The sequence below is a fragment of the Mugil cephalus genome, chromosome 20 (genome assembly GCF_022458985.1).
Source record: "Mugil cephalus isolate CIBA_MC_2020 chromosome 20, CIBA_Mcephalus_1.1, whole genome shotgun sequence".
NCBI classification, from domain to species: domain Eukaryota; kingdom Metazoa; phylum Chordata; class Actinopteri; order Mugiliformes; family Mugilidae; genus Mugil; species Mugil cephalus.
This window is the reverse complement of record NC_061789.1, coordinates 7,008,354-7,022,558: the sequence shown is the minus strand read 5'-3', so window position 1 is coordinate 7,022,558 and position 14,205 is coordinate 7,008,354. Positions and strand designations below refer to the sequence as shown.

The 14,205-nt window shown below is 42.1% G+C and overlaps 1 protein-coding gene across 1 annotated transcript; it reads left to right on the top strand.

Annotated features, from left to right (window-relative positions):
* The first annotated feature begins 7,156 nt into the window (after positions 1-7,156).
* nags (N-acetylglutamate synthase) lies at positions 7,157-12,958 on the top strand. Its single transcript, XM_047572617.1, has 8 exons — positions 7,157-7,691; positions 8,339-8,607; positions 9,351-9,564; positions 10,067-10,247; positions 10,430-10,469; positions 10,600-10,731; positions 10,830-11,012; positions 11,344-12,958. The coding sequence occupies exons 1-8, from the start codon at positions 7,302-7,304 to the stop codon at positions 11,519-11,521; spliced, it is 1,587 nt and encodes a 528-aa protein (XP_047428573.1). The 5' UTR covers positions 7,157-7,301; the 3' UTR covers positions 11,522-12,958.
* Positions 12,959-14,205: the final 1,247 nt, after the last annotated feature.

The window sequence follows — 14,205 nt, the reverse complement described above, 5'->3', positions numbered from 1 at the left end:
TGTTTACCAGTGGTCCACCTAGGCCTTCAATGCCCTCCAACTTTATTCAAAACACCTCTTAATGCGATGGTTATGATGCCACTGCTGTAGAAACCACCAGCAGTCATGGGATATGCAATAAAACAGCATGTTGCATCATAGATGGGTATCTCGTATAGTGAGATGAATGCCATTACTAAAACAAGTTACTAACTCAGTGCAGCCCCAGATGCGCTGCAGCTGTGCACGAGTGCCACATACGTTGGAAAAATCCAGCAGAAGCGTCGATTTTGACCCAATAAAATGGCAAAAATAAACATAAAAGATGTAAAAATTCAATTTACTCACCAGAACTTAAGAAACTATTTAGAGTTCCTTCTCGGAGCCTGTCTGCCAAGGATAGTGCTCATAGTCACTGACCTGAAAGTGGCGGACACACCCTCTCTCCGGCTGGGCCAGGCTAGCTAAGTAGCTAGCTAGCTAGCTCTGGGATTAGGCGCCCTTTCCTCACAATATTCAGCTTTTCCTTCAAAGTCCGCTTTGAAAATGTCTTTCTAAGAAGATCTGCAACCAAATCCATTACTTCCTCCTTCCGCCAAAAAAAATAAATCAAAAATCAAAGCATTAACGGGGATGATTTAATTTAATAAGATTAATGGGAAAATATTAAAATTATAATTTTGATAAAGTTTGATGAAGGCCAGGAGAGAAGGCAGCCACCGATACTGAAGTCAGGTCAGATAGAGTGATGTCCTCTCACACAAGCTGTGTCTTTTTCCGTCCTCTCCATATTATTAGATTATTCATTATGCTGCAAAATAAACTGCATTACCCAGGGGGCACTTTATGGCTCTCCCCTGCTCCAATTCTAGTTTGGCCAACAGGGACTCTATTTAATGTATGATTTCGTCTCACATTAACTACTGCTTTACAAACTACTTGACTACTGCTTGGTCTTTCACAGGTGTGATGACACTCACACCCATTGAATAATTATACAAGACAGCATTAAAGGTTTTTAAAAATAAAACATCTCTTACACCATCACTGCATGAACTGAACATCCTAAAAAGTACGATTTTTTCCAGTTTTGTTCATTTTAAGCTTTGTCGACAGGAATGTGTTTTTATACAAAGTCCTATGTGGACCATTAATTGGAATGTGTTTGCACTGTTTTGCATATATATATACACGTCATACATGTTGGGGACTGCGGATGAAATTTAGCATGTAAAGCTAACTCTGGCATATTTACAATACATCATGTAGCTACTGTTCATTATTATGCACTGTCCCATCAAAATTAACTATTAAAAAAATAAAATAATGCAGCCCACAAATGGAACACATGATATTGCGGAAAGTTCTGTGCACAAAACCGTTTACTGTTCAGGTAACCCTAATCCTAACTTAACACCACTGCCAGGCAACTGTTGTCCGCCTAGATGCCAACCAGGCTAGCAGCTTAGCATGCTAACGCCACGCTAATCTTAGAATAGCAATGACCTTGCTTCGAAGTGGCACAAGGAGAAGACAAATAGAGTGCGACCATGTCACCTCAGAGGTTTAAAGGTTAAAATCCTGTCCCACTGGTTGTAACGCCGGCCGGGAACAGTTAGCAAGTCTTAGTTCTGCCTGTTAGCATCATCAGCTTCAAGTGAAACGTCTGCACTAGCGATATGGGAAGTAGCGTGCACAGAATACGTGACGTCCAAGTGGTGACATCAGACACAGGACGTGAGAACACCGCTGCTAGAATTCAGCGTAGCTAACATTTTAGCATGTTAACAGCCGGGTAATGATGCAATGTATGACATTTAAAGGCATAATGTAAGAGCGAAGCTGTTAGAAATGTCAAAATCTTACCTCAGACATTTTATAAAACAACAACGATGTGACTAAATTTAGAATTTACATTTAAAAGAGCAATTAATGCCACTATGTTGAGGAAGTATAAGTGTGTAGTCATGAAAGGTCTACAAACATCTAATTTTTTGTTTTGTTTTGTTTGTATGATGGAATTGTATCTCGAACACTAAAATGGAAACGTGGCAGTGAGTGTTGGCCAGTACCTGTTTTATTTCATTTTATTTTATTATTGTCATTATTTTGCTGCTTTTTTTTTTTTTTTTAATTCAAGTTCTTTGTAAATTGATTCTTGGGGTAAAGAGGCAGATTATATAAGATTATTCTCCTTTTTGCTCCCTTTCATTCAGATCTGGGAACGTTTGTGTTTATGTTGAATTGTTTTGTCTCATAAATCTCTTTCCACTCAAGAAAGATGACTAAAGATGACCTTTTTTCATGAACAATAATTTAGAAACCATATCAGCCGTTCCACGCCTTGGTGCAGAGCGAACACGCCTCCTCTGATGGATTTGAGTCACCATCCGTCGGAGTTCTCCGTTGCAGGCCTGATGACTTCATCACACCACACACCAGTGTTATAGTGCAGAAAGCCTGAGGGCTAACTGGACATAGAGAATGATGCAGAGGTGTTTTGTTTGTGTGCAGGGGCGCTGCCAGGAATTCTGGGCCCATGAAAAAACAAAAAACAGATTAGAAAACACGCCCTCATTGTAAAGGCTGAAGGGTCGCCCGTGTAGCATTCGTTTATCAGACTGGAAAATCAATAAAATTGACATATTAAGACGTTTTTAGTGTTGTGAAATTTTTCAAAAATTCTCATTTTTGTGTAGAAAATCAAGGGTCACTTCGTTGTCCTTATGTGATAAAACTAAGGCTGAGAAGTTAGAAATACAAGAAAGACACAAAAAAGGTGAAAGTAACTTGTATTCTTTGATGTATTTATGACTGATGTAGCCATAGTAATAATTTATTAAAAAGATAGCTAGGGCAAGAACAAACTATTTCATGCAGAATCTCGGGTTTTGTTGGTCAGTATTTTTTCCCTTATGATTTGCGGATATTTAACGTTTGCGGACAAAATCAAGTGAAAACAAAGAGATAACTAATTTTACTACTATATTTTATAATTATATTACAAAATTCTAGTTTTTATGATGATGGTTTAATCATTTCCTCTTTTTTTAAAGCTATCTTTTTGAATTGTCCTTACTTTCCCCCCTAAAAGTATAGAAAAAGGGTCCAAGGATTTAGAGTCTGAACATTTGCATCCAACAAAATTTGCGTCTCGTAATGGAAGCTGAAGCTGCATATGATGCTACATAATATTATGTGGTGGCTCAACCGTCTTCCAGAGGATTCACTTATTCACAAGACTGGAGCCTGATCTCTATAAACAGATATCTGCTGATGAATTGAGGCTGAGTGGGATTGACCAATTACTTTAGAGCGGGCTTGGGTTGCATGCGAGTAAACAGTGTCTGCAGAGAGAGCAATTAAGCACACTTCTCATTGACATAATGCATCCCCTAGCCTAAACCAAGTCCTACCAGGCTTTGACCATCCAAAAAGATGTGGGGCCTCACAACATAAGCAGAGGAAGAGTTTGGCAACGACACACACACACGAAGTTCCTGGTGTCTACTGCCCTCTACTGTTCTGTATGAATGAAAACGACAGTCGGCAAAGCTGAGTTCACTGTAATTCAGGGGCATACTTACTCTTAACGGTCATTATGTTTCACTTCAGTTTAAACAAATAGTTTTCCATACAGAACGTGCTGTGCGTTCATCTAGGATCAGAGCGACCTGTTCCAAAGTGTCATAAATTAACAGATTTAAAGGACGCACGTGTACTGCAAAGAGTAGCTCCACAAAACTAAGAGGTTCAAAATAAGTTATTAAAAATGATGTATGCAGACATAGTAATTACATTAGGGCCATATTTGTTTTAGTGCAGTATTTCATTAGTCTTATGAGAATAAAAAAAAAGGATCCCTGCAAAGTAAAAGTCAAACTTCTACAGAGAAAATTTAAAATGCAAAAAACAAAAAAACAAAAACAAAAAAAGAAACAAGTAAAATTAAACCGAACATGTAAAATAAAAACCCACATAAAATGAAATGCAACATGAAAATACTTTTTTTTAATGACTTAACTTATGTTTATTGTTTTAAATGAAGTATTTTACTTAAAAAAAAAATCCCTATTTAATTTAAGCGTTGTGGGATTTACAAGTGCATTTAACCTAGTCTATACATAAATATGACCTCAACTGTCAGGTGCATAAGACTTCCTCTGAATTGTATTTAAAATGGAAATACTGAAGTAAAGAACAAGTACATTTAACGAACTTCCTTTAAATGTTTGCAGTGCTTGAGTAAATGCATTTAACTGCTTTCCCCCTTTGTCAGTGGCTAAAAAGCAGCATTATTACATTTATTCTGATTTGATCATAACTATTTATTTTTTCCTTCCATTAATACGTATTCATTGTATTATTATTTTAATGTAACATTTCCCCCCATTAATTTGCGTTTTCCTAAAGAGCAACGCTGTTAGGAATTATTAACTGAAAACAGTTTGATTTAAATTATTTTATTAAACAGTCATTTTGAGTTTCTTTTTCATATCGGGCCTTTTAAAAAGAGGTTTTTCGGGGGGGTTAACGCACAGGGTTAAACAAGAGGAAGCTGTCCGTCTTTTACCTCCAGGGGGTACAGAGGGAGGAATGTTTTTCCGTCGTACACAACCTTTGATCTCACACCCCCTAATCACTTCCTGAAGATTATACAGTACGTGCACCTACGCACTGCCCTCGCTCACTGTGTGTGTGTGTGTGTGTGTGGTGTTTGTTGTTGCCCCCAGGGCGGCCAGGGCAGATGTAGTCGTCCAGCGTGATGACAGACAGAGATAGGGAGGAAACGGAGACAGGGGCATGATGTCATCAAAGGGTGACGACTAGGAAGAGTTATAAATACGTTGGGATGTTGCAGCGAAGTCCATAAAGAGCATAAACGAACCGAGAGAGTCAGCACATTTTTACGCTACAAAAATAAACAGCTGGAAGTACTGGTAAAGTCATTTAGCTCCGTTGTCAGTATGAGTCTGGCAGGTCCCTGTGTTATTATGGTCTGTGGGGGCCAGTGAAGGCATCTCGGGAGTAACAATGTCAGAACTGTCACACAGTAGTACTGATTAAACTAATCTGCCCTGCAAAGACCTCTCTGTATTTCCCCAAATATCCCCAAGCTTCGAATCTTTTGTCTGTGATGAGTTTCCCATGCTGGTGCACCAGGACCCAAGTTACGGATGTAAAGTTACGGATGTAACTTGGGTTCTATGAAGTCACTGTCTCTGCTGATGAGGCCAGGAGGAATGAGATAGAAACCTAAGAACCTAAGATAGAACACAGGTGAGAAAATCAGGCTGAAAAACAAAACCAAAACAAACAAACAAAAACATTAATGAGGTTGAATACAGACTTTCATTGATAACTTGGTCCATTATAGACGGCAACACAGTTTCTCTGACAGAAAATGTGTTGCTGTCGATAACTTCAGCTCTGTCCACACATAAGAATGCCCTGGTCAGTCTGACTGTAAAACACAAGCAAAACACAATTGGCAACATTTTACCCTACTCAGGTTGTTACACCAATCAGCCTTAACATTAGGACCACTTCCAAAGCAGTTGCGACTCATTGGAGAATGGACGTGGGCTTTCTGAGGGTGTCCTGTGGTGTCTGGCATTATGATGTTGATAGTCCATCCTGTTCCAGTGCATCCCACTCCTACTCATCGATTTAGGATTTAGTGAATTTAGGGGCCAGGTCCTAAAGCGTTTTTGTGTGTGTGCCTGGTCTGGTTTAGGTGGGTGCGACATGTCTACGTGACATCGACATGAACGAATGCCAGGTCCAAAAGTTTCCCAGCTGTTGCAACAAATCCTTGTGTTAATTTTTTGCCAGTTTTTAATGACTGTATAATACTAAAAGAGATATTTTTCCTCTTCTTTTGTTGTATAATTTGAATTCTCTGTATTTGCCAGAGTCATCTCAGCTGAACTCTAGTCAGGCAGAACAGACAATAACCATGTAAACACTCGATCTGATGGTTTCTCTGTGGTTGGATTAAATTTAATTCTTTCTTTGAGCATGTTTGCTCTATTGTGTTCAACACTGCATTGTCATTAAAGGGATTTTCAGGAACCCACATCACTTTGAGGGTCAAAATCTGGTAAGACTTGGTTTTTGGGTGAAGGTTACACAAAGGTTGAAAGTTTAGGGATTGGTTACGTCCATAGACCGTATGGAAGTTTGCTAACCCTGCTGGTGATGATATGGCATGGTGTTCAGCCTCTTTTACAATTCCACAGAGACTAGTTTTTCTACTTAGATTTTGATGATTTTTTTTTTCCAATTTCAAACGGAGAAATTAACAAAACAAAATAAATAAATAAATAAATGAAAAACAAGCGCAGTGCATGCCCACCCAGCAAAAAGTAGTTGAAAAGACGTCACTCATGCGCGTCTAAACAACGTCTTAATTTGGTTGAAAAGTGAACAGTGAAAAGCCGTCAAGTTCATGTTGTTGAAAAGACGTCTTCAAAAAGACACAACCCAATTTTCAGCGGCTATTTTTGGACTAAATTTGGACAAAATCGGACAGGCTAAACACAACCCAATTTTCAACGACTATTTCTGGACTATATCAAGGCTATGACAGACCGACTAGATTTAGCCCAAAACCCAATGTTGAAATGACATCTGGTGTTTGGTGGGTGAACTTTGTCACCAGTCCACATCATCAAACTCCCGATGTCCAGATGTACCAACAGTTGCCATGGGGAGCACTAAAGGGGTCAGAAAGAACTAAATCACACAATCCGCGGACCACTCCTCCAGACCACAACATACAAAATTCATGAAAGAAAAACCTCAACCTGCCCAATCAAGTCTACGTGGAAAACCCCCACACCTATCACTCTGTAGCCCAAGAAACAGAGACCACTTTCCCCATCTTGCCAATATAAAGGTCCTTTTTAAGTCTAAAAAGGAACGTAAGAATTTCCATCTCGGGAATTTCTTTAATAATGCTTAGCCGATTATCTTCAGTTGTTGCATCAGATTTCATCCAGTTTCCTGTGATTGTTTTCTTTGCAGCCAAACTCATACTTTTATACGGTAGCACATACGGTAGAAACTGGATAGTCAATGTTAATAATGGTTTTAATGTTGTGGCTGATCGGTGTTTCTGGAAAATTTTACCCCCCACCCCCATCTCAACCCACCACCACCCCCACCACCATGTCAGGCTCAGAGGAAATCGGAGAAGTGCCGACGTAGCAGCCGCGCGTCAAGTAAAACAGTCCGGCTACCGGTGCTCTTCTCTGCGCCGCTGCTCCGCTCCAGCCGCCCGCCCGAGGGATTCATAGGCCCGTTTGTCAACTTTCAACATGTCCAAAGTGAACAGCGGTTCTCCCGGTTGTCGGGCCATGGTAATGGCAGGAAAGTTCTTGTCCAGACCGTCTTCCTCGGCGCTGCCGCGGAGCTCCAGCCTGCAGCAGCAGCAGCAGCGGAGGAGGAGGATGTTCGCTCCGCCGCACCGGGCGCTGAGCTCCGGCGCGGCAGGCACGGGAGGAAAAACCGCGGCTTTGGCCCAGCAGGAGAACACGGGCTATTTCTCCGCCGCAGACCGGCATGTGCTTCCCAACCGGAATCTGATTTACCGGGACGTGAAGGCTTTTCTCAATGAAGTTGGTGGAAACCCCCGGGAGGCTCGGTACTGGCTGACCCAGTTTCAGAAAGCGGCTTCGGCTCAGTCTCCTGCCTTTGCAGTGCTGGAGGTAAAAAAGAAAAGAAAGTCTCTAATGTTTAAAAAAAAAAAAAAAAAAAAATGTAAATGTGGTGTATGATGTGAAAGGCCATTTGTGCAACGCAAAAAAAAGTGTTTATGATTAGTGAGCTATTAAAATGCTACGTTGAGAACATAACAAAAATAAATTCCAAATAAACTTTAAAAAAAAGCTTGCAGGAAGCAGGTAGAAATGCTTGGTACTTGTAATATATTAGTCTTTGTCCATATAAAAGTTGCCATATAATCCAACCCAGCAGGGGGCGATATAACCTCACCTCTAACCCTAAAGAAGTGTTACTTAGTTTAATTGTTTTGGTCCGCTACAAACTTTTCTAAAACGCATATCTTTCTCGTGATATTCTCCAAGGTCTGCAACCAGACGTGTGGTATTTGCCTCAAGGTCCCTTTTCATAGATCTAAAAGTGCACGTACACCAGTAAAAACCATCAAGAAAAAAAAGCTCCTTCCTTCCTTAGATGATGCATTCTGCTGGGACACCTTTAACTGGTATATTGCCCGTATAATCACCACTTTAATGCACATTTTAAACCGAATAACAATTTTTTTTAGTGCTGCATGTAACAAGTGCGCTAGCTCAGGTCCTTAAACACTTTGGGTTTTTTCTGTCCTCCCTAGGTGGACAGCTCGGTGCTCGACGGCAGGGAAATGGTGCAGAGCCTGGCCTTCGGGCTGTCCTTCCTGCAGCGGATGGATATGAAGCCCGTGGTGGTGATGGGCTGGTCCGAGCACCAGGAGACGGGGCTGGCGGAGCCGGTGGCCGCCCGGGGGCTAGTGAAGCGGTGCCAGCAGCTGACCGAGGCCCTGCAGCAGCACTCGGCCACCGTCCTGCCCTTCTTCTCTGCAGAGTCCTTCCTCCTGCTGAACGAAGCGTCGCAAGGAAGCAGGTGACAGTTGAGGCGCACAAAGTTCCCACTTCAAACACGTGTTCGCTACTAAGACCTAAATCTGCTGGTACTGCTGATTCAGCTACCGGTTGATGTAGCTAAATTTGCTGGTCAAAGCTAACGACAAATTTTGTTCTGCTAGCGACAAGGTTTTTTTTTTTTTAGGCTAAGGACTAAGATCCACAGGTTAGCAACTTGCATTCCTTGAAAAGTATTCATATGCTAGTGACTAGATTTCCTAGTTACACGTTCAGTATATTTACTCTAGTGAATAGACATTCACTCATTGAAATGATAACACGTTTCATTTCCTGCCAAACGAGATGCACCTAGTGAGTTAAACCATTGACTACATAGTTGATTGTCATGATTCTGATTATTAGAAAATGATCACAAAATTACAAGATAATCCACAGATGAAGGCTGCTTAGTAGGGGTGGGTATTGGCAGGGACTTCACGATACGATACGTATCACGATACTTGAGTCACGATACGGTACATTGTTGTGACATACTGCGATATTCTACGTAGAAAAAGCCAGGAAGGATCTAGATACGGGCAAACTCTAGCGTATTTAGTACTTTTTGTCATGCTGAAGGCAAACCATATTTAACAGACTGCTGCACAGATGGACATCAGTCTATTTGCTTCCTAAGATAATATTTGCTTTTCCTAAGTCCTATTAATGTTTCTCAATGTTTCTTTGTGCCCTCTGATCCGGTTTTCATTCCACTCCCTGCAGTGCGCCGCCCTCCATTGCTGTGGATATCAGCCTCCTCCAGTGGAGTCTGGATTGTGGGACAATCCCGCTGGTTTGCCCGGTGGGGCGAGACGGGCAAGGTTGCTCTGCAACACTGGACCCGACGGAGGTGACGGCAGCCATTTCCAGAGTGCTGCAGCCCCACAAAGTCATGTTCCTGAACAACTCGGGAGGCCTGCGCAGCAAAGAACACAAGGCACGGAAGCCGGCACATACTAGGGCTGGGCGATATCGCGAAATATGTGTACCACCGTATTTTTCAAAGTTTTCACTGTTTTTTTTTTCCCCCCCCATGCATAATCACCTATTCACAACATCTTCTAATTCTAGGAATTAATGCAGTAGGTTGACAAAGGATGGACTTTTGTACCGTGATGATGAGTAAATATTGTAAAATATTCCGACACTTGCGATAAAACCAGATTGAGCACGGAAATCCGGGAACATTTACATCTCAGAGATATAACAACTGTAGTGTGCAACATTTTGTTATTTGCACCGTCTGAAAAAAAATTCATGTCATAACGGAAAATAATAACGATGTTCGATATGAACCGGTATACCGCCCAGCCCTAACCCTGACTGTGTTTCCATAGTGTATCTAAGTCTAATTGTGGTCTACCACTGCAGAAGAAGCATTTTTTTGTGTATATTTTTGAACCCCATGTTCACTTCTGGACTTCTGTTCTCATGCACAGGTGCTTGACACGGTGTCATTGCCTACGGACCTCCCCGCTCTGTCCGTGGCGTCGTGGCTGAGCGTGGTCGAGCGGCGCAGAGTGACCACCATAGCCAGACTCCTCAATCAGCTGCCGACCGAGTCGTCCGCTGTGATCACCTCGGCTGACACGCTGCTGACCGAGCTGTTCAGCCACAAGGGTGAGACCTTCTCGCCGACGCCGCGTGTCCACGTGCGCACCCGCATGTCTATTTTGAGGTGTAACCCAAGAGGCCATCCCGTTCGTGTGCGTTCGGGAGGGGTGCTTTTTAGCCGTCCCCAAAAAGTTCAAAAACTTTTTGAATTTTAATTGCTTGTTTTTCTGTCTGCTCCTCCGTTTCAGGTTCGGGGACGCTCTTTAAAAATGCCGACCCCATACACCGGTCAGTAGATGTCGCACAATCCTGTGTAATCTGAATCGTAACCCTAAATTCATAAAGTCAGAACCTAAAATTAGCCCATCGCTAGAATGGGGTTAGTTTCTATTTTACATCTTGTTTTATGTTCGTGCAGGTACAGTTCTCTGGATGGGATCGATGTGACTCGTCTGCTAGCTCTCATCAACAAGTCTTTTGATAAGACGTTGAGACGTGACTACATCGATTCTCTGGAAGGGCGGCTTCACTCTATCTACCTCTCTGAAGGGTGTGTTCAGCTGTTAAGAGTTTTCTGCGGTCTGCTGCTGATCAAATATGCCCGAAGCATCAGTTACAAATGGATGTCTGTGTGCCGTATCCCTCTAGCTACAGTGCTGCAGCCATCATCACCTTGGAACCGGTGAACAGCGGCACTCCCTACCTCGACAAGTTTGTGGTGAGCAGCAGTAAGCAGGGCCAGGGCACCAGTCACATCCTGTGGGAGTGTATCAGGCAGGACCTGGGCAAACTGTTCTGGAGGTCTAGGGCCACCAACAGGATCAACCCTTGGTAAGACATGTGGACCTTTTTAAGACTTTCGCGTCGGCACTTAGAATATACTCGTCGCTTTTGAAGCCCAGTAACGAAAAGCAGCTTCGGGGTTTAGAGGTCTAGGATGAAGGTCCTAGGTGTAGGAATCCTGGCATGATGTACCGATACAAACCTAAGATAGTTGAAGGCAAAGATCTGGAACAGCAACATCGCTCAACGGTCAGGTGTTTTCAAGTACAACTTTATAGATATGTAAAGTTTTGAAAGCAGAAATTACAGGGATATTAGGGAGCTTGTTACAACACACCACAGTGTCATCTGTCATGCTGCGATCTTTCTGTCGTTCCAGGTACTTTAAACACTGCGATGGCAGCTTTGTTAATGGCGTGTGGACCGTCTTCTGGTTCGGCCTGGCGGACATCAGAGAATCCTACGAGTTGGTGGAATACGCCAAGAGCCTCTCCGACTCATTCGTCAGCTCTGCTCTCTCCTCCGCCTCCCAGCAGTCTCCACCTCCTGCGTCCTAGCTGCCCGGCTCGCTAGCTCAGGGGTTTTAGCTCTGAGGGCTCCGGAGAATCCTCTCGTCGAGCCCTAGAGTATATAGAATGTGGTATTCTTTCTCACCGAAACCTTTTCTGTTGTGGACTTTTCTTGGTTTTTTTTTTTCCTCTACTGTGAGAAGAAAAGGTACGGTTTTAAAGGTAAACTCTTAAAGGTGAAGGTAAAATCTGTAAATTACGTTCTATTTTTAAAGCTGGGTTTATCCCCCAAAGCCTTTTTGTTCAAGGTTTTTTAGAAACACAACATCTATAGTAAGGTTGCTTAGTCTGAAAAGGGCAACTTTGTCGGTGTTTCACATCCAGATCACTCTGCAGAGTTGAAACCTCAAGCTAGTGTTTACTTTGTACTGTGGACCAGGCACTGCCAGACACTGTGTCCCTTCCAGATCTTATGCTTATGTTGAATCTCTCCAGACCTCTTTTATAGTAGACGTTTTGACTTGTCTTCACTAATTCTACCTCTGTCCAAGTCAACATATCTATTGGGAGATGGGTCTGGTATTTTAGGGGCGTTTTGCCAATTTTGCACATAGAGGCTTGTTTACTTGTCTCAAGGACAGGAGCTTTTCAGAGTTTGACAAAAATGACCCAGATGAGGACGGAGCTCGGCTTTGGAGACCCACCTTATTTACTGTGGTTGGGGATTTCGTAACACGTGAGATTCCAATGAAAGACAGTCAGGATATCGCGTCCGATGCTCTAATTTTGACCATTCCCTTTTAAAAAAAAAAAAAAAAAATTACCTGACGTCCGAAGGTTTGTAAGAGATGGAGAAGTTACGGCACTTTCAAGAACATGCTTGGCAGGTTACCATCTGCCAGCTACAACCAATAACGCTAATGCTAACACTAACCTCATAATGTGAAGCCTAGCAGGACGGATTGTTGCGTGATCCCACAGAACATGTTTGCTCTTCGTTTCCTGGTTTTTCAGCACTTCTTCAAAGAGTATTAAGCACTTCAGATCAAACACTCCACAACCCAGAATCTGGACTTCTGTACATGTGCCAAAGTTTAACACAGGGAGTTAAAACACTTTACAATTCACTTTTTTTTAATTTACGCTGTAGTGTAAATTTTTAGATTCAATTTTCAGCCTTAGTGATACAAACATTTTTCACAGATACACAACATCCAAACTAGTCTGTTTTCTTTTATAGTGGAGATGAGTACAGTTTTGTTTTTGACCAGTTGGTGGAGCTATGCATAAGCGGTGTTTACATATTTGACATTTAAAAAAAAAAATATTAAAAATAAAGCTATTATTATATGTATTGGAACAGAGACTAATACAAGTGAATAGCTAAGATTACTGAACTACACAAAAAAAACTTCATTTGAATAGTTCAGTTTATTTTTGTGATTTTGTAGAGAATTTATTTTAATAAACCTAGTTTCACTTGAACCTGAACTGTCTGAGATCAGTGTTTTGTGTGTGTGTGTGTGTGTGTGTATACAATTGGACATACCCTCTCACTTAATGTTTTTTCATGATTATTTACATTGTAGATTGTCAGTGAAGGTATCAAAACTATGAATGAACACATATAGAATTATGTAGTTAACAAAAAAGTGTAAAATAACTAAAAATACGTTTTATATTTTAAGATTCTTCAAAATGGCCACCCTTTGCTTTGACTAGTACCTTGCACAGTAGTCACCTGAAATGGTTTTGCAACAGTCCCAGAGGAGTTCCCAGAGACGCTGAGCACTCGTTGGTTCTTTTACCTTCGCTCTGCGCTCCATCTCAACCCGAACCACCTTGACTGGGTTTAGATTGAGGTGACTGTGGAGACGACCCGTTCACCGTTTCTGCGTCGCACAGAAACACTGCAGGAGGAAACAGAGATCTCAAATTTCAAATTTGGACTGAAGCGCAGATTTCCTCTGGTATGATGTCCATTCCTTGTGTTTCTTGGCCCAAACAAATCTCTTCCGCACATTGTTTTTCCATAGCAGTGGTTTCTTAGCTGCTGTAAAGACCTGATTCTCACAGTCTTCTGAACAGTTGATGTAGACATATATCATTTATCTGGGCTTCAATCTGAGCACAGAAATGTGCGTGGCCTCGCTTTCAAAGGGTGCGTACGCCAAAACGTGTGCCGCAAGGTCTTCCTCGCCGCAGAGTCAGACGCGTCAACGGTGCAATGACCGTGGAAATGTGCGGTGCCTCACGGAGACTTCATCGGCTGCATATGCGCATACCTACAAAAGTTGATCCCGTGGGGACAAACTGTCAAATTACTGTTTTGGCAGCAGGAGTGCGCTGCCTTCCTCCGCCGGTAACACAGGAGTCCTAAGATAAAACTAATCCAGTGTGAATCAGCATCTCCATGATTTCCTGTCACTTAAGTATTATGAAGGATGTGCTGTAGATCAAAGTTTGGGAGCAAAGTGAGGCTGTCGCTGAACTATTCACACGTTTAGGCGGATGAAATCATGAATGTGTAAATCTGTGTCTGATTTAAACACTGACAACCTCCACTTTAGTCTTCATGGTCTGCGTATTTAAATGAAGGTGTGGTTTATGTGGCTATTTTTTAAGGTTTTTGCAAAGCAAAATGTAATGTAAATGTGTAAACTGTCCTGCTTGGGGGCATGGACAAAGAGCATTGGAGTACTCAAACATGTGTTCAGTTTCATGTTGACTGG